Raw genomic sequence first — 24,551 nt, 5'->3', positions numbered from 1 at the left:
CAAAAGTTTTCCAAGTCTCTGTCAGCGTCCAGATGAGCAAATGATAGATCTAATTACCTAATGTACTTGCATACTTTGGCATTGAATATGTGAATGTAATGTCACCACCACTGAGCCAGCTAAAAAACGATAAAAAAAAAAAAACTGACGCAACTGTTTCCTTTTATACATTCGTTTTAAAGTAAACATATAACAGCATTCACAACTCGTTTTACTTCCGTAATGTGACATAATTCAGTAAAACAGGATATTCAGCAATAAAATGCAGGGCTTCATAGAAAACCTTGATTAACTTTTTACATTCATGCCAGCAAATATACTGACACAAAGAAAGCAGTATTGTATCTGTGGGTGGGCTCGGCTATCGCAGCCTAAATCAGATGGAATCAGCTCATTTCTATGTTTATCGCACATCATCAGTTCACACTCAATCTATTTGTAACATCTGGGAATTCTCTTTAGAGCAATCTTTGGAGAACAATGTTTACCAATACATGATTTTGTTATGAACATTTGCTTCAAAAGTCAGAAGGTGAGAAGTCTAAATCAGAAGTAAGAAGTCGTTTAAAACATATCTCTAAGAGAAAACAGGTTTCCAAACAGACAAATGTGATTTTGGGTTTAGTGGACTAACTCCAAACCTCTGAAAAGTAATTAGCGTCATCTGCTGGTCGAAATGTTCTTCCCACTGACTGTCTCACTTTTCATTTAGCATCTTGATATTGTGCAGAAACTGTTGTTGAAAGTGTTGTGCAATGCATGAAGAGTGTCATTGTATTGAAAACGGATGATGGAGAAAACAAATCCATTTCAAATGAACTTCCAAATGCGTGTCCTTTTGGTAATTTGCTCTGATGATCTTGCAACAATCATACCTGCCCTGAGAGGAAAAACAAAGAAACAAAGTAGCTTGTTGTTTTCTGGGTATAATTATTGATGGTTGGATGGTTGTGGTTTGCTATTGATGGATCTTATGTGTGGCTTCAATGTGTTGGCTCAACAACAACAACAACAACAAAATTACCACAACAAGCTTCACTGAGTTAGAGGAACTTAATAATTTGTAGCATAAACACAAATTTTTAAATTGATTACTCAAAAATAAGTTCCAACCACCCGAGTTGCAGCCCTGGAACCAATTAATCTGATCTATTTCAGTTTAAGGACACAGCTAACTTATTTACATGTATATTTAATCAACAAGTATGATATTTACTTGTCGCTGGCATTAGCGCAGTCATTGCTTATAGAGTCACCTCACTCTTCAGCACAGTGGTAACCACAAAAACTTCAACATTACAGAAACTCTTCAAACATAACAGCATTAAACACTAACAGGTCTTTCCCTTCACTAAAAACAAATCAGTTAACTCTTAATTTCAACATTTATACTCCTTATCCAGTCATATGCAAAGCACGCTAGAAATCCAAATTCTGAAGTTATCAAAACAGTTTCATTATGTTACTACAACTTAATTTTTTTAAAAAGCCAATTAATGCAGAAATTACAGACAATAAATTAGAATTTTTATCTTCCAAGTTGTGGTAACAGGTCCCCTGATTGACCTTTTAATGTGCATGTGAGTGACAGGTTGCCCCGCCCTCACGCCACTAAACACGTCATCAGGGAAGAGAAGAGCCGTCGCTGCCAGAGGAGCAGAACTTATTTTGATTTAAGATTACGAGGCACACAAATGAATAAAAAAATGATGATGTGCACAGATAAATCAATATTAATACTGCAATATTTTGTTAAAAAGAAGAATTGCCCATTTTGATTTCATGGTGACTTTTATATTTTGGTGATTTATATGAATTTCACGCAGGTAGTTCATCACATTAAATATGTTTCATATTAAAGTCTGACAAAGTGACAAATACTTTCATTTGAACTCAGGTTATTCACTTTCATTCAGACAAAAGTGTGTTTGTGACATTTTTAAGTGCATGCAATGTAAGTGTCCAAATACCTTTTTCAGACCACTATACACACACACACTTGCTCTTTCCTCATACACTTAGCCCTCAACCTTTCTCTCTTTCTCTGTCTGTCTCTCTCTCCCTCCACTCCGTCTGGCTATGTGGATCCGCCCCTGCTTAATTTTATCATTTCGCCCCTTTCTGAATTTCCTGACTACAAAAAGTCTGTCTGACATTTCTCTCTCAGTCTCAGCAGGGGAGCGGGAAATATCTCAAGCCAGCCACAAAAAGGGAAAACAGGGGGCCTCATTACTCACCAGGACAGGTCAGTTTGTAAATTCCCAACACCGACTCCTGGAGATTACAATGGGTAGTTTCGGTTTTGAATGCACTGTGAAAGAGGATATAAAGAAAACAGGAGATTGTCAGAAAAAGGAGGTTAAACATGGTGAGAAATGACAAATTGTGATCAAATGCCACTAGAAATACTGTAAACTGGAACTGTAGATGTAAAAAAAAAATATATTTGAATTGATTTATAACTGTTTTGTATGTGGATTTTTGTGAAAACTGTTCTTGGTTGTCGGAACTAATATTGAAGTAACTGCACAGGAATATAACAGTCCTTGTTTTACTTGCCATTTGGCCTATAAAAATGACTCGTGAAAAATCCTGAGGTTGGATTTAACTAGCATTAAACTGCTTCTTATAGTGTGTTGATGTTTTGTTGTTGTGTATGATGACATAAATGGATATGTTTGCTGTGTGTCTAGCGTCTGTGCATATGTGCATATACACAGCCATTTGAGCTTCGGTTTGGATATATTTTAAAGCAAAATCATAAAGGCTTGTTTTCTCTCGTTTTTCCTTTTTTTTTTTGATGTGTTTGTTTGTTTTGGGCTTTAAAATTGCTAGGAAAGAATTTAAAGCCTTTAGTCTCAACATATAGTTTTTGTGCCAAAACGTATATGGATAATGTGTGTGTGATCATCGCTAAATCTGCACCTTTTTGTTTATGATTTTGTTTGAAACTATTGTCTTGTGCAGGGTGAAGTCTTAATATGAGTCCGTCATTGTTGCTGTGCTGTGTGCTGCTCTGTTTAGCCTACTGTGTCACGGTACACACACACATTCTTATGGAGGAACAATACAGCTCCAACCAAACAACCATCAGCTTACAATTCAATAACCAAACAGATGAACCTCCTGTGCTCATAGTCGGTAAGGCTTCTTTCTCTCACACGCAAGTTCTGAAAATATACAAAACAAATCATCACCATTATTAATCAAGTATAGTAAATAATTTACTAGAAATGGTCAACACAAACTTCCAGCCAAGTGCTATTTTTCTTTTAAAAATCACATCCATAAATGTATCATTCTTCATTTGACACTTCTTTGTTACTAATTTAGAAAGTTTAAAACTTCACTAATCTATGTTCAAATTTATCTGTATTTTCTATTATCGAAGGGCTTTCAAAAACACCCAAGAAGAACAAGAAATCGGAAAAGAAACCAAAAAAGGTTTGTAAAGTTATATATTGGATTAAATGTCACATTCATAAACAGCTTTAATACATTTGACCCATACATACTATACAATAATGAGAAAATAGCCTACTAAAAATAAAATATTTCACTCAGGGTATTTATTTCAGTTCATGGAGATTTAAAATGTTTAAAGCTAATATGCTGATAATAAAAATGTTTAATTGCATATATATGTTAAAAAAATATATATATATATCCATATAAAATCTTCATCTTTTTATTCAACAGCCTTGCATCAGTAGCCTATTATAAAAAAAAAAAATCTATCTATCTATCTATGTTTAATAAAATATTTTAACTATATTTTGAATGTATTGTGTTTAGTAGCATGTGGTGGAAATCAGCCAATATATTTTAAACATATTTGGGATAATATGGTCGACTCTTGTTTTGCTAAAGGCTAATTTCGTATCTGCCATTTCACACAATTAAATAGGCCTACTATTTTCATAAAATATGAAATCTTGATATTTACCTGGATTTTCCTTGTTTTCTTCACACATCACACGTGACGTCAAGCTCTTCTCTGACACTTTTGTCTGCTAACTATGATTTTGATGAAAGTTTATTTAGAGGCACATTCGTTGGTCGTGGAGTAGCCTAACTGACAAAATAACAGGGGTAGGCTACCACGGTCGTAGTTTGTGTTCAAATTTGATGCAAATAATTTTCACAATAATTACTGGATGGGTTCCTACTTATTTTTTATGTTAATTTAAATAATAAAAAATTGTCACATGAATATTGCACGTATAAAAAGCACATGTTTTAATTTTATACGTTTCAGAAATTCAGCAACCGAATAAAGAGACCTCCGCCGCCGCCGAACTGCGTCCCGCTCTGGAGCAGCTGCAAGACGCCGAACGCGGTGTGCTGCGATCAGTGCGCCTTCTGCCACTGCCGCCTGTTCAAGACCGTCTGCTACTGCCGCATGGGCTACCCGAAGTGCTGAACTCTCTCTGACAGGAGCCATCATGATCAGGATGATCATGTGACTGTCCCTATCCTTAAGGCTTGTTTATAAAACCCTGTGGGATTAAGACAACTGATTCTCTATCATATAATCATGACCACGATCCGAATTTTCGGACATTTCCCGGCCTGATGTAGCGACAGCTCGTCAGATGCGCCTGGGAATAAAGGAGAGCTACCTGGGTGATTACCAAAGTACTTTAAATTACCTTTTAATTACTTAGAAACGTATTTTAAAATGTTTACGTTAAGGAAAAGTATATTAATGTATGTATGAACACTTTGTGTGGTAAGCACTTTATGGAGAAAAAAAAAAGTCAAATCACCCGTAACCTGTTTGAGCTGCTATACAAAAAAAAAAAAAATCAGCACGACAACCACAATTGTCGCGAAATAGACTAGATGTCGGTGTTTAGCCTACTGACACTCTAACAGATAAATAAAAGACAGTAAAAATAGAGATATAAATAAATTAAACGACAGTTTCAGAGAGCTTATTTAAATAAAATTCCATATTATGTTACAGAAAACAAAAACAGCAATAATGGCGAACTATGTCTGTGTAAAATGTGGTGAAGATTTGTAGGCAAATTGTCCTTTTTTAAGGCTAATGGGGAATATTTTTGTTGAAAAGCGAACTAGATGAGTAAATATAGTTCTTGGGTCGATTTTAAACATCACACATTTCTGTACATTCATGTATTTAACTGGACAATTGTGGATGCAAAGTCTATATCATTATTGATTCAAGCAATGAATGTATCAGGGTCGCTAACTGATTTAGCTACTCAGTTATAAACTGAGGAGAAACTGAGAATATTGCGCTTATTGTAAAAATTCATAACATTGTAGAGTAAAATAATAATAATAAAAAAATTGAACTTTTAATTTGTCTATCGAATTTAATTCATGAAATTGCCTTTGCTGGTTTCTGGTTTTTGACCTGTTGGTAATTAGGCTGTGACAACTTGCTCCGTTTTGTTTTTTTAGTTTAGATGATAGGCTAATACCCCCCAAAATATCCTCATTTATAGCCATAAAAGACGCATTAACTTTGTTTAACGTTTGCTGTCTGATAGATAGCGTACTTATATATATATATATATATATATATATATATATATATATATATATATATATATATATGTACACACACACACACACACAGACACACACACACACACACACACACAGGGGTTAAATTGGGCCGGAGCCGCACATAGGCTTATAAGGGCTCGCTTAATTTTTTTGAAGGTTCAAGAGAAACAGAGTTTTGCTTGTCCTGATTAAAACATAAACAAAAATAGCTAGGGAATCACCAAAACGCAAGCATCATTCTCTTACATTTAGTGTATGATTGATAATAATAATATGTGCTGACAGTAACAAGGTGACGCTGTTGGGAAGTCGAAACAAATGAGTGCAGCACAAAGAAAACATGCTGCTGTAAAAATTCAAAATGTTGAGGTTTTTTTATATTTATAACATATGATACAGTTACGTAACATCACACGACCAAGAGTGCTGTTTTCTGCGTTATTGGAATCACGATTGAAAATGTGACACTACTTTTATACATTCAATAATAACTTAATTAAGTAAATTCAATACAAGTTAATAAAGTCACTTACATTTTAGATGCTACTGACTGTTTTTGTTTTATTTCAGCAGCGAAAATAGTTCCAAACAAAGATCACAGCACAACCATATAGCGCATCGCTCACAGCGACACTCAGCTGCGTTTTATTACTGAATGATTCAGCGTTCTGAACGAATCGGTTGAGTCAAAGATTCAATGGCCCCTTCCAAAACACCTGCCTCATTCTTGAATGAATCAGCCGTTTGAACGAATCGTTTGAATGAATGACTAGGACAGTCACTTGCCGCCACCTACTGGCGGTTCAGTTTCATGTTTAAATTTTCCTAACATTTCTTAGTTGTAGATTCAAAAATATTTAAAGAATATCACATTATTTAATGCAGTTGTGATTTTTCAGTGTAAATTATTTAATTAGATTCGTAACAGTCCTGCTTACTGAATTTATTGATCAAATGTAAAACATTTGAAATAAAAGATGAAGCATGTAATAAGATTGGGGGGGGGGGGAAGTATCATAAATATGCAGATATAAATATGCAAAAGCTGATGGAACACTGTTGAGAATATAGCTTCAGAATAAATTATATTTACACCAAAAAAAAAAAAAAAAAACTTTTCCAGACAAGCAACTTTTTTGCTCGGACAAGTGACCAATTTACTTGTCCAAAAGACAAGCACATGACAAGACTTAATGTTGAACCCTGTATTTTGTATTGATGTGCTCTCCTTTAGGCCTACAGAAAGATTTTTATTGTTATCAGATGTAGCTTTGCACACTGCCAGCATCTAGAATGATTTTGATCTACATTTTAGTGTTCATATAGCAGAGGGCTCTGTCAGCTTATTTTTTACAGTTTGTCAGTTGTTAAGATTTTGTAGGCTTTGCGTACACATGTGCACTCCTCGAAAGCCTGAAACCAGACAAACCCCACATAGCAAATCCCAGTTTAACCCCTGTTATATATATATAAAACATCAACTTGACAGCTAGCATCGACCTGTATGCTACATTCATACACAAAGTTTTTACTTCTATTAGGCTACATTTTTCCTTTATAGCTGAATGTGACTTAAAGGCATGAAATTGCTATAAAGCTACAAACATTAGACTTGAGAGGCGTAGGGCTCTTTCTCAAGAATCAGCCAATGAGTGATTCCACCGCGTATGGTATGTACAGGATTAAGGCAAACCATTTTAAAGTCCTTGTATGGAAACATGAGACAGCAATACCCCCTTGACAGAACGAAGACTTTAAGGTAAAAAAAGCAAAGTAACCAGCGGACATACTTGAAATGAAGAGCATTATTAAAAAAAAAAAAAAAAAATCAATATTATTATTATTATAACATCACGTTGGGGTAATTATCTTGGGGAAGCTAACACATAATTCTGAGCTGTTTTATAAAGATTTGGGAAGTACCATTTTTCACCACTTTTTTTTTTTTTTCTAACTGTTAGAAGTGATTTTTTTTTTAAATAGTCATTAATATAAAAAATATTTACATATATTCTATGTAGCCTATCATTTAATGAGGTCATAAAAACTACATGCATAAACATAACCATCAAATTGCTGTTTAAATAGTTTGAAATGAAGTATAGCATGGCACACCACAAGCATCCCAAAAGTATTTCATGCAAACTATAATGCAGCTACTTAAAAGGTCTTGCTTTGAAGACAACTGATTATGCAAAGCAAGATCAAAGTGTAAGGACAGTTCCAAACACCCTGAATAATTATCGGTCCAACAGGTAATAAAACACACATTCAAACACACACACACAGGGTGACACTAAAGGCTCCAGACGCCACAGCTGGTTCACATTGAAAGTAAGCAATGGGCGAGAGAGGAAAAAGAAAAAACTCAAAAAGATAGGCCTTTGTTATGTCTCTCAGGGGACACTTCCCAGGCATTTTAGGGGTCCAGTACATCTAATGGCCTACAGACCATTTCTTTACCCCACAAGTGCTAACTACACCATTTTACAGTTCCCAACTAATAAGGGCCAAATTAGATTGAAGCCATGTGTCTGTATGGCAACTTGAATAACTAAGGCATTGCTTATCTACAGAATAAACCAGTCTGGGCTCATTAGGCCGGGTACTGACAGCGGTTCTGCCATTTTTCACGGCTCCTCCTACTGCGTACCGCGGCCTCGTTTCTCTTCGAAGAGTTGTCATTATCACAAGTCTGTCAGTGAAAGCCTAGCATGATGTTTTTAATTGAGAAATCGTTACTGGACAAGTGGAACGGTTTTAATTTCATGTTTTGGCTTGTGATATTAAGATTATTTTATGGGGAATGTCATAAACTCAAATGATGTGAAGATTCTTGAAATAGCTTCACAATGTTCTGTTTAACATCAGAATGGAGATACTCCGTCGCTGGAAAACTCATTACAAGAAATGTAGGCTAACTGAAAATCCTACTGCAACAAGTATGTCCACGCATATGTGAGATGGTTAGATTTAAAGGGATATTTCACCCCAAAATTAAAACGCTGTCATCATTTTCTCGTTCCAAATCTGACTTCCCTTCTTCAGTGAAACCCAGATATTTAAATGTCAATGGGGTCCAAACAACATTGATTTTTGTGTTCCAGTGAAGAAAGCAAGTCATGCAGGTTTGGACTGACATGAGGGTACATAAATGATGCCATTTTTGGGGATAACTATCCTTTTAAGATAACATTCACATAGTATTTGTGTTAAACAGCCACGAGAATGACTTTAGGTTGCCAAGATGAACTAAAATAACATTTCAACAAACCACATAATTCTGACATTATTTTACCTCAGTTATGAAAGAAAAATGAGAAGGGAAAAAGGTTACATTCAACCCAAACCCTAATTTCTTATAAACGATCAATTATAGCAATTATGTTGTCTACTTTCTTTCAATTCTTAAAATGAATTCTGAAGTAAAAGTGAGCAGTGTTTTATTCCCATGCAAAACCCATGCCTCAGTGCAAGGCTGTTGCAAAGGTCTTTAATATGTTGTCACGTGATTACCAGTGTTATTTTAGTATTATATAATACATATATAGCTTTAATTTAATAAATTATTATTAGTTTTAGTCATTTATACTTCAACAAAACATTTTATTTTAGATGGTTTCCAAGGAAACACTTCTGATTTTATTTTAATTTTTCAACCAATATTCACACTTTATTTAGCTTTAATTCAATTAACAAAATCGACAACATTCGCGATTACTAACACTCTGTGGTTATGGCATTGGTGGTTGCTCGCTCGTCCCAGAGTCAAAAAGAAACCGCCAAGTCTCTATGATCCCAAGAATGATATTTTTGTCCATTTTATCATTTATCATATTCCTTTGAGGAATCATTCATCTATGTAACAAGACAATTTACATGCTTGAGTTTAACACGTGGGCTTTGGTGTTCGTTCAGACCCCCAAGCACATATATGAGCAATAGCAATATTGATTATAGGGCTGCGATTCGTCACTGGTCTCACGATTCAGTTCGATTATGATTATCATGCCAACGATTCGATTCGATTCCATGATGCATTGCATCCTCAATTTTCAATATTACTGCACATGGCTACATTTTGGTCAGTACAAGCAGATATATGAACTCCCTTTTTATTTTATCTGCTCCGAGAAAGTACACATCCTGAATGTAGCAAACACCAAACAAAACTTAAGTCTGAACACAGCACGTGACGGGAGGATTTGGAACTAATAAACACTAGTAAATACTAAAAGCGCATGAAACTGTGAAGTAGCGTACTTGAGTTACGCTCTTGCACGCACACACACACACACACACACACACACACACTCGCACGCCATTTTTATGCGTCTCCTAACGCTGTGCTGAAATAAAGACAAGTAAACAAGGCAGGTTCCAGTCAAACACCACATTTATTTCATCAGGTCTTCATGAGTGGATGTAATGAAACAGGACAAGCTACCCAGACCCACTCAAACTCACAGCCTGCTAACAAAGAAATGAATACACTTTTTTTCCCCCCATAATTTTCATTATTTTAACAGGTTTTCAAAAGTATGCATGGCCAAAAGGCCAAGCCTCACTCAATTCGTAGATACCTGACAAACTGGAATCACTTCAGAGTAAGAACCAAAATGTACCAGCATATTCATTTACTGACCTAATGGAAGAATTTTGTGTTTTTTTTTTTTTTTTATATAACCGTATAATAAAGCAAGGAATGCAAACAAGACAGTGACAATGTGTTCACAAGTTAGCGTTGCACTTGATATCAAAGCAAAAAGGCGTTGGCGAGAGCTCGCAGGCACTCGAGATGAGAGTGAGAGACACGATTAAGCACTATTACAGCCGCAGAAGTGGCACAACCGCCAATGATCGTGTAGTCCGTCCCCATCCACAGCTGAAGCTGTGATTGGTCAAAGCTACTTAGTAGCGGTAGTGGTCCGGTTTGAATGGACCATCACAGGGCAGACCCAAATATTTGGCTTGCTTCTCTGTCAGTTTGGTCAGTTTGACGCCAAGCTTGTCCAAGTGTGCAGCAGCGACCTCCTCGTCCAGCTACACACGCACAAAAGACATAGTGAGGAATATGTACATCTCATATATTCATGTATCCCTGATACAAATATCATCTGATTAGCTTCTTGGCTTGTGTATTAAGCAAGCTTTGCAACCCTTTTACACTCTTAAAATGTGCATATTAACTGACAATATGACTAGAGCAGCTGTATTTTCTACATGAAGATACTGTACCTTCTTTGGCAGGAAGTATACACCCAGTGGATATTTGCTGGTGTTAGTCCACAGCTCAATCTGGGCAAGGACCTGGTTGGTGAACGAGTTGCTCATCACAAAGCTCGGATGGCCCATGGCACAGCCCAGGTTCACCAGACGCCCCTCGGCCAAAACAATGATGTGACGGCCATTTTTCATGCGGTAACGGTCGACCTGTATAAAAGGGGAGGATCAGTCAAAGCTGGAATTTGGTGTTTGGTTACAAACGCTGAATCGTTCGCAAAGCCAGGAATGTGCATTTAGAAGCTAAATAGGGTCAGTTTTGAATTCATGTTTTTTGAATATTTAAAATCTTTTTACTATTTTAGCAAGACTCATTTTAAGCCTATTTTATGCATTGGTTCATGAGGACCAGCATGATTTTTTTCAAAAAAAAAATCCAATAAAATAAAGATTTAAAAAGAGCAATAATTAATTTAAACTAAAAAATAAAATAAATAAAAACTACCATGTGGTCCTGCATTCAAAATATTGGCCACCAAAAATTAATATTTGTCTCACCAAAGATTTATTTGATCATTTAATGTGATAATATCTACTGTTCTACAGTACCAGTACCGGCTGACAAAATGCTTTAAAATGCTTCTGTGAGTGTTTGTGAAGATTATATATTATATTATATTATATTATATTATATTATATTATATTATATTATATTATATTATATTATATTATATTATATTATATTACATTATATTATATATTATATTATATTATATTATATTATATTATATTACATTATATTACATTATATTATATTATATTATATTATATTATATTATATTCTTAGCTGTATGATATATTATACCACAACCAAAGACCCAGAGAAAACCCTGTTTACATTATTATTTAATATTAATAATTAAACAAAATTATTAAAATTTATTGAAAAGTAAAGAAAAATTTTGTCAAATTCCTGGTTAAACAAAAACAACAAAAAACAAACCAATTATTTAAAGACCAATTCATTTATTTAAAGGTGACAAAGGTTACTACATGTACTTGCTATACTATAGTTACAGTAAATTATGCATAATTAAGTAATTAACCCTAAACCAAACCCTAACCATAACTCTGTACTAAGTACAGGTAGTTAATATTACTCCGTACTTTTCAAGTACAATGTAACTACGTCAACATAAAATAAAGTCTAACCAATAACACTACTTATTTAATTATTTAATATTAATAATTAAAATTATTTAAAGAAAACTAGGTTAAATTCCTGGTTAAAAACAAACAAAAAAAATGCCATGCATTAGTGCAGTCTTGAGTGGCAGCCACCAAATATTAATCCTGTACCTGAGGTTTGATGTTGATTTTCTCCGCTGCATGTTCATTGAGCCACTTCATGTCGATCTCGCAGTCAAAGTGGCCTATGTTGCAGACGATGGAGTCATCCTTCATGTGCTCAAAGTGTCTGTGGGAAAAATAATCCCACATATGAACACATGATGTTTACACTACCTGACTGAATGAATGACAAAGATAAACATTTCTAGTCAAGGCACCATTTCAAACACCTCTTGGCACAACAATATCAATACTCGATATCATTTACATCAAAACAATCTAGAACAATGGTCAGCCATGTGGTACCAACAGGAGGGAACATTAAATAAATTAGCAATGTTTGCCTTGGCATTTCAAACAAACCACTAACCGTAATATTAAACTTGACAAGTAACTTATCCTGCACCGTTTATTCTACAGCCACGAATGTTGCCTCTTTTTGAGGAAAGGTGGGCGATTGCGTTTCCAGGCAATCAGACCGAAGTAAAAATGTAGGTTTAAAATATTTCCCTGCAATTGCATTTTTCTCTCATAATCTATTCACCTGGATTGCATTTGCTTAACTGGTGCCAGACAGACATTCGCAGATTGCCAACCTTTAAACATGTCTCATCAGCTCTGAAAACTTTCAGAGAATCTAAGACACAGTTCTCACATCTGTAGATAATACCAAACAGCAGCTGTGCTTTACTGGCCCCTGCGTGTACTCATCCCTGCCATTTATCACAGAGGCCCACACCCCATCACAACCCACCAGCTCACCTCCACTTATAAACATCAGATAAGCACAGAATAATACAGAGCATACGCGCATGAATCTCAGGCACGCACTACATAATGTAGCCAGATCTCATGCCGTGTGCGTTTGATCGCTGGCCCGGGGGTCCTTTCACCGCACATGAATCTCCCTGCCTGTTACACGCAGAAGCCCATTTCACCGCTGAAAGGATTCATTGTTGACTAACTTTCACGCTGTGCCGGATGACATCCTTATATACAGTTGGCGTAGACTGAGAATTCAATAAATATTTTTAGCAAGGTGTCCAACAAATCAGGCTGTGTTTGTGATTGCAGATTAAGCTTTGTGTGAAGCTAAATGTTTTTGCCATGAGAGTGTAATGTAAATAAATGTAAATACACTACCATTCAAAAATGTGGGACTTTTTTTTTTTTTTTTTTGAAAGAAATTAATACTTTTATTCAGCAAGGACGCATTAACTAATCAAAAGTGACATTAAAGACATTTATACTCAGTAAAGACTGTTTTCAGCACTGATCATAAAAAGAAAACGTTTCTCTTCAAATCAGCATATTACAATGATTTCTGAAGGATCATGTGACACTGAAGACTGGAGTAAAATTCAGCTTTGCATCAGAAGAATAAATTACATTTTAAAATGTATTCAAATAAAAAAAGTAATTTTAAAAATTGTAAATATATTTGACTATATTACTGTTTCTACTGTATTTTTATCAAAGCAGAGACTTCTTTCAAAAAAATAAAATAAAAATAATCGTACAGACTACAAACTTTTGAACGGTTGTGTAAATATTTGTAGGATGGTCAATTAGGGGAAAAAAAAATCAACTTGATTTTATCCATCTAGAAAGCAGGCATTTCATACCAGAAGTGGAGCCAGACCTACAGTAAACAATGAGTGTTCGCATAAACAGCTAATTGGCTATTAGCTAACATCCAATAACCAGACTGCCTAAGTGACATCAGAAGAAAAAGGAAGTCGTTTCAGAGTTATTACATTTTGACTGAAAGGGTTAGTTCACCCAAAAAAGCAGTGTTTTGAAATCGCTCATCACTAGATATTGTTGAATAAAGTCGTTATTTTGTTTTTTTGGCGCACAAAAAGTATTCTAGTCTCTTCATAACATTAAGGTTGAACCACTGTAGTCACGTGAACTGTTTTAAATATGTCTTTAGTAGCTTTCTGGGCACCTGAAGTGTATGTCCACAGTATGTTTAAGACATTGTTGTTGCTAGGTCGGTAAAATTCATTTGATTGGGTAATTACCTGTTGTACAATAAATAATTTTTGATTTATTGCTGTTAAAAAGAAAAAAATCAAAAATGATCTCATTGGGAAAAAGGCTGCTGAAATTACTACAAGAAATGTTCTTTAAATATTGTCCATTTGATCCATCTTAAAATGACTAAGTATCATTACGAAACTGGAATTGGAATCAGAAACAGAATTTTCTCAGTTCTCGAGGGGATGCACACACACTAACTTGACATCTGTTAGTTGGTGTACGTTTGATTAATGTTGTACAAACCTGCCAAGGAGGATGTCCTCACAGCCAGTGGTGGTTACAAAGATGTTTCCTTCTTTGCAGGCCTCATCCATGGTGGTCACCTCATAGCCTGTGGAATGAGAGCAATCAGGCAGCCAATAAAAATATTCTATTCTGAAATAGAAATAAACTATTCTGAAACTAGCCTGGCATGCGGTTACAGCAACCTTCAAAATGCTTTAAAAATAAAGTTGGTTCATGATGGGCTCTTTGACTCCTATATGGAAAAGTATGGTATGTTTCTTAAATTTGTTTAAAACAGTTGTGGTCGACCAATATTGATTTTTTTTATTTATTTTTTTTATGGACAATGCTGATATCTTAGAGAGAAGGGTGGTCGATATACTTATAATATATATTTATTTTACTTACTATTTAATACATTAGAAATAAATCATTTTATTAGGATACACACATTTACTATATTATGTATTATATTAGATGCACAATAATCATACTGGACAAAGGAAACGCAAAAATTATGTTTATTTTGATTTCTTACCAAATTCTGATATATTTTAACTTGTAAAACAACTCCAGACTTGGAGGGATATTGAGTGCCTTACTCAGTCATAACAAATCGAAAATAATAAAAATAATATATTTTTTTTTTTTTTTCAAAACTCTAAAAGTTATTAGATTGCTTGCTAAACTGGCCTAACAATGTACTATCTAGCTTTAATAACATGATCACTTAGGGTGAGCAATATAACCAAAAACTTATAATTAAACCACAGAATAAAAAAATACTTGCCTAATATATGTAAAAAAAAATAAAATAAAGTAAAATAAAATAAAATATTATTATTATTATTATTAATAATAATAATAATAAAAATTAAGCAAAATCTTTAAAAAAAAATGCAAAATTTTATTGATCTTGCATTGTTTTTTGCAGAATCACAAAATGGGACTGACTATTTGCAATTTCATTTGGTGCAACTAAAGTTGATCACCTTTCACTACATAACAAAAAAAGATCCTAAAACACAGATAAAAATGATCATTTTTGATACGAACTATTTGAAGTAAGGTGTTTAAATAGGAAGGAAAGGAACCATAAAAACCATACCCTCCATAGCTGCCTGCAGAGCGTTGATGGGATCAATCTCTGTGACAATGACTCTGGCACCGAAGCCTCGTAGGGCCTGAACGCAGCCCTTACCGACGTCACCGTACCCGGCCACCACTGCCACCTTACCGGCAATCATCACATCTGTGGCCCGCTTGATGCCGTCAATCAAAGACTCTCGGCAGCCATACAGGTTGTCAAACTTACTCTAAAGGGGGGGAGAGAAGTCATTCCCAAATAACTGTCATAATATCATAATATTATAACAATGCACAAAGTGCTCACATTTGTGTGAACAGAACAAAACAAAACATCAAATTACCATGGGAAATAACAGGATAACACCATGTACTATTATTATATTGTGGTAATAAAAGGTTACCTTAGTGACAGAGTCATTGACATTGATGGCAGGAACTTTAAGTTCTCCCTTCTTCAACATCTTGTAGAGGTTGTGAACTCCCGTTGTGGTCTCCTCAGAGATGCCCTTGATTCCTGAGAGATTACCCATAAAATTTTATTGTTGTGTAGGTTAGCTTGACCTTCACTGGTGTAACTGATGTGACCAAATCAAATCCAAGACATACTTAAGGAAAGACTTAGTGACTGTCACACACATTCTGACAACTTTAGCCTCAGTGGAAAATGTACTATAGTGCAGAAGTCAAAAATATTACCATAAATCTATGTGGAAACATTCTGGGCACTAAGCCACCTGAGATACAAGGAGCAAAATCATTGCAGGTCTTAATTTTTTTGTGCCGTTTTACAGAGATACTGGCTATTATTTGAGTATGTTAGATGATGCTAGAGACACAATGACCTGTGCTGTTTCCATATGCATTGAAAAACGTGAATTAACATGAATCAACCCCAGTCTTCAGTGTCACCTGATTCTTCAGAAACATTTCTTCTTATTATTAATGTTGAAAACAGCTGTGTTGCTTAATATTTTAGTGGCAACCATGAAACTTTTTTTTTACAGGACCCTTTTAATGAACAGAAAGTTTAATAAACAGCATTTATTTGAAATATAAATCTTTTGTGGATATATCTTTATGGTCACTTTAGTTTAATTTACTTTTGATCAATTTAATGCATCCTTGCTGATTTTGAACAGCAGCATAAGTAAAAAAGATAACAATGACACAGGTCCTTATTTGATAGAGTTATGCAACATTTGGCATTAATTTAATATCCAGTGCTATTTACTGTTCACTAACTGGGGGAAATCAAAGTGCGACCTAGTTAAAAAAAATTACCAGCCCAGATGTTTAACCCTACTAAAGGGCAGAGGTCAAATGGAGTAGCCTCATAAATTTGACATTTATAGAGTAAAACTAACACCACATCACCTCCACTCTATGTCAATAAAACAACAGATACTGTAGGGAACTTCCCCTTCCTTCCTTCCTTTCGTTCTTTCTCTTTTTTTTTTTTTAACATCATTCCAGATTCTATGGCTATATTCATGGCGAGAGAGAGGTTTAGTTTTCAAAATAATCAACAGAATAAAACAATTTTCAACAAGGGTAGAAGTGTTACAGTCCAGTAAAATATGTTTAAATGGACAGTGGATTCAGGAAAGATGGTCACATTGGATAGTTTTCTAAACTTCCCCTTCTCCAGGTATTGTAATGTATGCTTTTCATATTTGTGACTGCACCTAGTGATGATTTCTTTCTTTGCTAGGTTGATAATGGAATGGCTTGATCATGGTTTAGCCTGCCATCTAGTGGCCATAAAACAGCAGTACAGTGCAACTGTATGATAAGCATCAGTAAGCCGCAAGTAATGGAAATTCACAATGAGCATGTTTACATGCACACCAGTAAGCTGATTACTCACAAATATCAGCTTATTGAAATAACCAGTTTTACATGCAAACCAGTAAACTGACAATGAAGTAAACTGCGTTTAAACTACTTTTTATGAATAAATCTGGTTATTTCCCTGTACTGACATCAAAAATTCCATGTTATGTCAGTTGTGATGTTAAATAAAGCTTGCAAAATGTCAGCGAGAACCTTACGGCTCATATGTTATTCTTTCATGCAGTTCTACTTCTGCTGCACGAGATGAGAACACATTTTTTTTTACAATTTTCTGAGTCTTGAAAGAGTCTGCATTTGTGATATTTCTTTCTTCCTTTTCCTGCAAAGTGCTCACTCTGTCTGGATGCATTTAAATGTGCACTAAGAATGCGTTGCAGTCACGCATCACATATGCGCACTTCAATAAGCCGACAGAAAGCAGGTTAATGCGTTTCAATGCCATGCAAAATCGGGCTAAGAGGCAAAAAACTACCTGACCAGTTTATGCTTGAGCCGTTTATGACCTTACTCCAATAAAAGAAAATGGGTTACCACGTTTACATGACCACATTCGTTGACGGCTTATTAAGCATAATTGGTTTAACATGCATGCAAACGCACTCAATTATAGTAATTTGTGCAATAAAGTACAATATGAGTAGTCTAAATGACTCCTCCTGACTTCTGGCTGTTCGAGATGAGGGCGAGTAGATGATGACAGAACAAAAAGCAGACTATATTATACCTGCAAGCAGTTTGGGGTATTTCTGGTGCACCAGGTTGGTCAGGTCTCCACCGTCGTCCAGGATCATGTTAAGAGGCTGACCGTCCTTGAAGTAGATGGTCTGCTCTATGCACCACACATACTCTTCATCAGTCTCTCCCTTCCAGGCATACACTGCAACAAAGCACAAACAATACACACACATTAGACAACAAGATACGTATCAGAATTGTGTCTGGCTGCTATAGATACTTACATGGAAGAACTGGTCACTGGGTTTGCTAGGTTTGCGATTGAGAACAAGATTGAATATACAGGTGCACTCAAAGTTACATCTGACCAAGTTATATGGATTAAATGCAAAAAAAAATGCATGCAAAGTCACCTAATCCAAAAAGTGGCATGATTCTCTTACACTACCATTCAAAAGTTTGGGTTTAGTCTTTTTTTTTTCTTTTTTTTTTTTAAAGAATTTAATACTTTTATTTAGCAAGGATGCATTAAATTGATGAAAAGTGACAGTAAAGACATTTATAATGGTTCTTTTCAAAGTATCCTGAAAAAAATCATCACCGTTTTCACAAAAATATTAAGCAGCACAACTGTTTTCAACATTGATTCAAAATTCAGCTTTGAGTCACAGAAATAAATTACATTGTAAAATATATTAAAATAGAAAAACAGTTATTTGAAATTGTAATAATATTTAACAATATTACTGTTTTACTGTATTTTTGTTCAAATAAATGTAGCCTTGGTGAGCAGAAGAGACTTCTTTCAAAACAAACAAACAAACAAACTCTTACTAACCCCAAACTTTTGAACATATAACAGTATTGTTCACCACTACCATCACTCAAATATCAGAAAATATTGTTCTTTTTTGGTTATGTAAAGATATTTGAATCTTTTTGGCGATCAAATTTACTCTGCATCAGATTCTGACATGCTTATTGTCAACCACCTCAGTTCTCACAGTTTAAGATATTCCTCTGAATGAAAATATGAAAATCCCAAATCTGTAAACTGCAATTTAGTCTAAAGACAAAAAAAAACATGCAATTGTTGCTCAAAGGTCTTAACTAGTATTCATCGGCTCTGTTCCACAACATAGTGAACTAGTAGGCAGCATTTTAATGCATCATTCAAGCACCTGACACGAGAGCAGTTGCAAAAGGTTATCAACGTACTTATGCTGCCGACTAAAAGACCTTCTTAAGGCTTGCATTTAGGTTTATCCTTTGTGGAGAAGGCAATCTTGTAATGCACTGTGATCAGTGGGAAAAAATCCATCCAAGATAGCAGACAAAAAGAGAAATGTTGATAAAATCGTTTAAAATGTATTTAAAAACGCAGTGCTAAGCTATTTAATCTAACTAAAAACAGACTATTTCACTCAATATGCATGTGTTATTATAATATAATACATGTGTATTTTTATGCTTATTGGAGTATTTAAGTTGCTGCCTAAGAAAAGACTTAAAGGTTTCACCCAAAAATGAAATTTCTGTCATCATTTGCTCACCTCATGGCATTCCATGAACTTCCATTCATCTTTGGACTCAAATGAAGATTTTTTTTTAATGAAATCTGAGCGATTTCTGTTCCTCCATTGACATATGTGAATAAAATCCTTAATTCAATCTGTTTATCATATAAAAAGATTGTGTCTCTTCATTTGGACTAAACCGCTCAATTCATATGGATTAGTTTTAGGATCTCTTTATAAAACTTTTTAAAGCGTCAATTGTCAGTTGCATAGCTGTTAATGGAAGGACAGAGGGCTCTCAGATTTCATTGAGAAGATCTTCATTTGTGTTTCAAAAATGAACAAAAGTCTTATGGGTTTGGAACAGCACGAGGGTGAGTAAATGATGACAGAATATTCATTTTTGTGTGAACTAACCCTTTGAAAAAGGCATTTAGCATGAGAATCTGGAAAAGCATGAGCTAAAAATCTGTTTGATGTTGTTAGACCGACATTTTGTAATCTTTTATAAAAAGCCAGCTTTCAACCTAAAAATCATTCAGCTTGAATCCCTTTCAAGTTTTCAGTGCTTAAAAACAGCTTTGGAAAAGTCTTGTCAACTGAAAGCTGTAATGATGAAGTTGATAAAGCCGTCTTTGCCTGCCCGCTCTTGCATGTTAGTCCTTCAAAAAAATTGAGTCAAATCTAATGATTAAACTTATTTGTGCTGATTCTAGGTTTTACTCTGCTATGGAGCACATGCTTTAAGCTGGATGTGCCTCTAAACCCCGTGTTCCTCTTATCTACATTTGATTACGCAGCTTTAGAGCAAACAGTCCGCAGGATTACACCAGAGCCGTGGTTACAGAACAGACCGACAGTGCAGCACACAAACACCTGTTACCTGGAACACCAGTTTTAGCAATGGCTGCCGCTGCGTGATCCTGGGTAGAGAAGATGTTACAGCTGGACCACTGGACCTGCAGCAGACAGAGATCAAGAAGGAATGAGATCATGTGATTTGTACAGACTTTATACATAGTTTCATAACTTTCATGTTTGATAAAGTATGGCCCCGGGCTGGGAAATTCCAGCTTGACAAAGGAAATAAGGGAGGGATGCATTTCAGTCAGACTGCATCTATGAGTAAGAAAAAAAAAAAACTGTACTGTCCCTTTCCAAAACAAAGTACTATGGCAATGTGATTGAATCATATATTAATAATATGAAACAACATTTATATAGCATGGCATTTACATTTCAAAGAATACCATGGTACAATACTGTGGTCAGTAAGATATTTAATGTTCTTGAATATATTTTGAAAATGTAATTTATTCTTGTGATGGAAGCTGAATTTTCAGCATCATTACTATAGTCTTCAGTGTCACATGATCCTTCAGAAATCATTCTGATTTGATGCTTAAGAAACATTTCCTCTTATAATCAATGTTGTAAACAGTTGTGCTGCTTAATATTTGTGTGAAAACCATGATTCTTTGATGAATAGAAAGTTCATAAATATAAAATATATATCTTTTGCAACATTATAAATGTCTTTACTGTCACTTCTAAATTTAATGCATCCTTGCTGAATAAAAGTATTATTTTCTTTTGGAAAAAAGATTGTCAGCTATTGGTAATTTAATAAAAATTTTAAGAATGTTAATAGTTTTTTCCAATACAAATGAGACCATTCATAATCAAATAAATGTCAAACCTGGTGCAACATGCCACTTTTTTAATGCAAATACAGTGAGTTTGGAAATAAGGGAATTAAAGAAATTATCTTTTTCTTTAATGTTTTTGCTGTTGTTTCCTCACCTCAGCTCCCAGAGCGGTCAGGGTTTCAATGAGCACCGCGGTCTGAAGAGTCATGTGCAGACAGCCTGCGATTCGAGCACCTTTCAGGGGTTTCGTCGGGCCGTAGAGCTCCCTCATCTTCATCAGACCGGGCATCTCATTCTCAGCTATGTCGATGGCTTTACGTCCCCACTCGGCCAGGCTGATATCAGCTGGACACAGAGAAAATGACAACAAATGTTACATTGAGGAAACAGAAAGAATGATTAAATTAAATAGGCAAACCAGTACAGATTGTGTAAACTTTGGCTCAAGCATTTGTGAGCACTGGTTTTCAGGATATGTTAAATAGTAACTACAAATCACAAGAGATATACATGTCCATTATAACATGAGGTCTTTGAAGTGTCAAGTGTCTCATATTTGGACATCTAGAAGAGGAATTCAACAGATGACACCCAAAACCGCATACCTAACATGTCTAAAGGAGATGGTGCTTGGTTTCATGCACACTTTTAACCAAGAGGTTACCCATTTTCTCAGTCAATCTCACTGATTTTAATTGTACTACTAGTGTTGTTACCACAGCAGACATGGAGGAAAACACATCTGCCTTAATATTCAGTGGTCGAACAAATGTGTTATTACTAAAGGAAATGGTGTTCGATCGGAAAGTAAATTTTTTTACCTCAACTGCTAACCTAAAACAAGATCTGAGCAACATTTCAGAGTTTTCTAAATGTAAACTAAAATACAACTTCATTAATTCCCATAATTTCACTTTCCATTGACCATTGGGAATGTCTTCAGAACGGGCTATTAATAAATAAACTTTTTACATTTCTTTCACTGATTTTGAAAACCGAACTCTGAACTTTCAAGACTATGGAGCAAAGTCCGGCTGGATTTACTATTGAATTATTTCTGCCTTATCTGCACTGAGAACATCAGAGAGGTTTGCTGAAGAACAACAACAGACGATGAAAATGCCTGAGTGACAGGTGCCAAGTCCGTCACCGTAACTATGCTGACGTGTGACTAAACATGACGCAAAAACAACTGTTAAGATATGAACTTAGTGTGTTTAATTTGTCATAAATCGAAGTGCACCGTTTTAGCGCATGATATTCATGTTTGGTCAACTCTGAATCGCCAGGGGTGTCCGATTCGCAAACGAATCGTTCTTTTGAGCTGGACCTACTCAATGAATCGATTGTACGGATTCATAAGGAGTGAACCGAAGGTTTCACTGATACGAGCTGGAAATAGATTGTTTGAAAGTTTAATTAACATAATAAACAACATTTAATGAAATAGGGCAAACACTTTTTAGCCAGTAGATAATTAAATAATCAGCTTTTAAATTAATTTTAATATAGTTAATGTATTTATATATATATATATATATATATATATATATATATATATATATATATATATATATATATATATATATATATATAAATCATTTTAGGCTCTAATGACTATGTTCGATGGTCTACAACAACAAACAGAACTGGAAAACATAAAATTACTATTACCTGTTGATAAAACTAAACCTAAATCCCGTAATAAACAGCAATATTTCCATACATTTCAAGCGTTTTAATCTAAGTGATGACGTAAGACCAGCCGAATCTACAAAACGAACTGTTCAAAGGAACCGATTCGTGAAAAGGAATGACTACGTTCAATGAAAAGTGGCGGCGCGTTTGACCACTGCATTATGGGAAGTGTAGTTCGGTAGGGAAGCAGTTCTCATGCGGAGGCGATCCTCCAGTGCACACAAAAAACTACAACTTCCAAACTTTCTTCTTCACGTCTTCCGAATGGGACCACGCTAGCTTGTTTGACAGGTGTTACATATAAAATCATATATAATACTTTGGGAGTACTCATAAAATGGCTATAGTAATAAACTAGACATATTTTAGTGCGCGAATAGTGATTTAAGGGGGCGGGTTTGCAATAAAATGTCTCGTGCAAGGCAGCACTGATAATGACTGCCATGTGTTACACTATATAAGTACTAGCAACTAAAGATTTGCAACAATTCATGCTCGGTCAAAAAAACAACCGAAGACGCTTTTGTAAAGATTCTTAGGCTTTGTCGAGAGGCTATTAGAGAGCTTATCAGAAATCACCAAGAGAGGACTCAGCTAATTAGCATTGGCGGTAAATATATGACTTGCATGGTTTTGCAGAACAGCATTACGCTTAATGTAAAGTCAAGAATCAAATAAACATATACTAACCAACTTTGAATGGAAGCTTCTCTGACATTTTGATGTACTGTCGTTAGGTAAGCCTGATATGAGTTGGTGTTGAGCCCGGCTGTGGACCTGAGTGAGTGCAGAAGGAGGTAGCTGTTATGTGAACTTGAATATAAGTGTGTATAAACCGGTTGTTGTAATATTCATGAGATCATGCTGGATGTCGTTTCTCATTGGCCGAATTATGCAACGCCTTGACGCTCTAAATAAACTGTAGTGGGCGTGTTTATTTGATCCCACGGTAGCCTATAAGAATTCACGGTGCTTTGAGGTGTGTAATATCATTTGGAATGTGGAGAGGTCTTGAATAATACACAAGTACAAGTTTCAACTGGCTTTTGGTGTTTTACTAATATTTAACATAATGAGGACGGATCTGAGCTTGTGAGAACAAAGCTGCTAATTGGACTTTTCACAAATGTCTCAGTTTAAAACTGTTTTAAAAACGGAATCTGTTGACAAAACCAGTTTGAGTTGCTTTGCACTCTCTATAAAGCAAATGAATAAGTGTTTTTCCCCAGTATAATCCCTGTAAACTAGAGCCATTATGAGCATTTTCCGCTAAACAGGGCTTATTTTGGGTTATTTGGATAACACTAGGGCCCCCTGTATAAAGTCCATTCAATATGTACAGAAAATATGCCACATGTTTATCCCCTATCTTAAAATGGCCTAGTTTGTGATTTTGTGTGATGAAATTAAGCATGAATGACTGAAGATTTACCTACATACCACTGACAGATTTACAGAACACCCTGTCAATAATAAAATTATTAAATGCAACTGTCTGATCTGTATTTAAATGTTGAGGTAGATTATTACACAAGTTACTGTTTCAAAGGTTTGGGTTTGGTAAGATTTTTTTTAATGCTTTTGAGGCTGCATTTACTTGATCAAAATACAGTATTGTGAAATATCATTACAATCTAAAATATTTACAATATTTACAATCTATAAATCTTTTCTATTTTAATAT

The 24,551-nt window shown here is 35.0% G+C and overlaps 2 protein-coding genes across 3 annotated transcripts; one reads left to right on the top strand and one right to left on the bottom strand.

Annotated features, from left to right (window-relative positions):
• The first annotated feature begins 2,129 nt into the window (after window positions 1-2,129).
• On the top strand, window positions 2,130-5,286 carry asip1 (agouti signaling protein 1). 2 transcript variants are annotated; one of them, XM_067374258.1, is made up of 4 exons: window positions 2,130-2,245; window positions 2,968-3,141; window positions 3,392-3,444; window positions 4,259-5,286. In XM_067374258.1, the coding sequence occupies exons 2-4, from the start codon at window positions 2,982-2,984 to the stop codon at window positions 4,421-4,423; spliced, it is 378 nt and encodes a 125-aa protein (XP_067230359.1). In that variant the 5' UTR covers window positions 2,130-2,245; window positions 2,968-2,981; the 3' UTR covers window positions 4,424-5,286. The 2 variants fall into 2 exon arrangements, with proteins under 2 accessions (XP_067230359.1, XP_067230360.1); XM_067374259.1 differs by having other exon boundaries at window positions 2,143-2,368.
• A 4,614-nt stretch (window positions 5,287-9,900) lies between these two features.
• On the bottom strand, window positions 9,901-23,715 carry ahcy (adenosylhomocysteinase). The gene is made up of 10 exons (XM_067373414.1): window positions 23,558-23,715; window positions 21,324-21,514; window positions 20,404-20,479; window positions 18,053-18,205; window positions 15,876-15,988; window positions 15,494-15,701; window positions 14,404-14,491; window positions 12,124-12,241; window positions 10,780-10,974; window positions 9,901-10,584 (listed from the first exon to the last, which is right to left on the bottom strand). Exons 1-10 carry the CDS (start codon window positions 23,583-23,585, stop codon window positions 10,453-10,455), a joined length of 1,302 nt encoding a protein of 433 aa, XP_067229515.1. The 5' UTR covers window positions 23,586-23,715; the 3' UTR covers window positions 9,901-10,452.
• Between the last annotated feature and the right edge of the window lie 836 nt (window positions 23,716-24,551).

Source organism: Chanodichthys erythropterus, chromosome 21 (genome assembly GCF_024489055.1).
Source record: "Chanodichthys erythropterus isolate Z2021 chromosome 21, ASM2448905v1, whole genome shotgun sequence".
Lineage (NCBI taxonomy): Eukaryota > Metazoa > Chordata > Actinopteri > Cypriniformes > Xenocyprididae > Chanodichthys > Chanodichthys erythropterus.
The sequence above is the reverse complement of the archived record's forward strand: the minus strand, read 5'-3'. Positions and strand labels throughout refer to the sequence as shown.

Excerpts from the sequence above, each read along its gene's own strand:
- asip1 (XM_067374258.1), top strand. The coding sequence starts at position 2,982 with ATGAGTCCGTCATTGTTGCTGTGCTGTGTGCTGCTCTGTTTAGCCTAC. Across the intron at positions 3,142-3,391 it reads ACCTCCTGTGCTCATAGTCG|GGCTTTCAAAAACACCCAAG; the intron begins GTAAGGCTTCTT and ends CTATTATCGAAG. Across the intron at positions 3,445-4,258 it reads CGGAAAAGAAACCAAAAAAG|AAATTCAGCAACCGAATAAA; the intron begins GTTTGTAAAGTT and ends TATACGTTTCAG.
- ahcy (XM_067373414.1), bottom strand. The coding sequence starts at position 23,585 with ATGTCAGAGAAGCTTCCATTCAAAGTTG. Across the intron at positions 15,989-18,052 it reads ATACCCCAAACTGCTTGCAG|GAATCAAGGGCATCTCTGAG; the intron begins GTATAATATAGT and ends GTAATCTCTCAG. Across the intron at positions 15,702-15,875 it reads TCAATGACTCTGTCACTAAG|AGTAAGTTTGACAACCTGTA; the intron begins GTAACCTTTTAT and ends CCCCCCCTTTAG.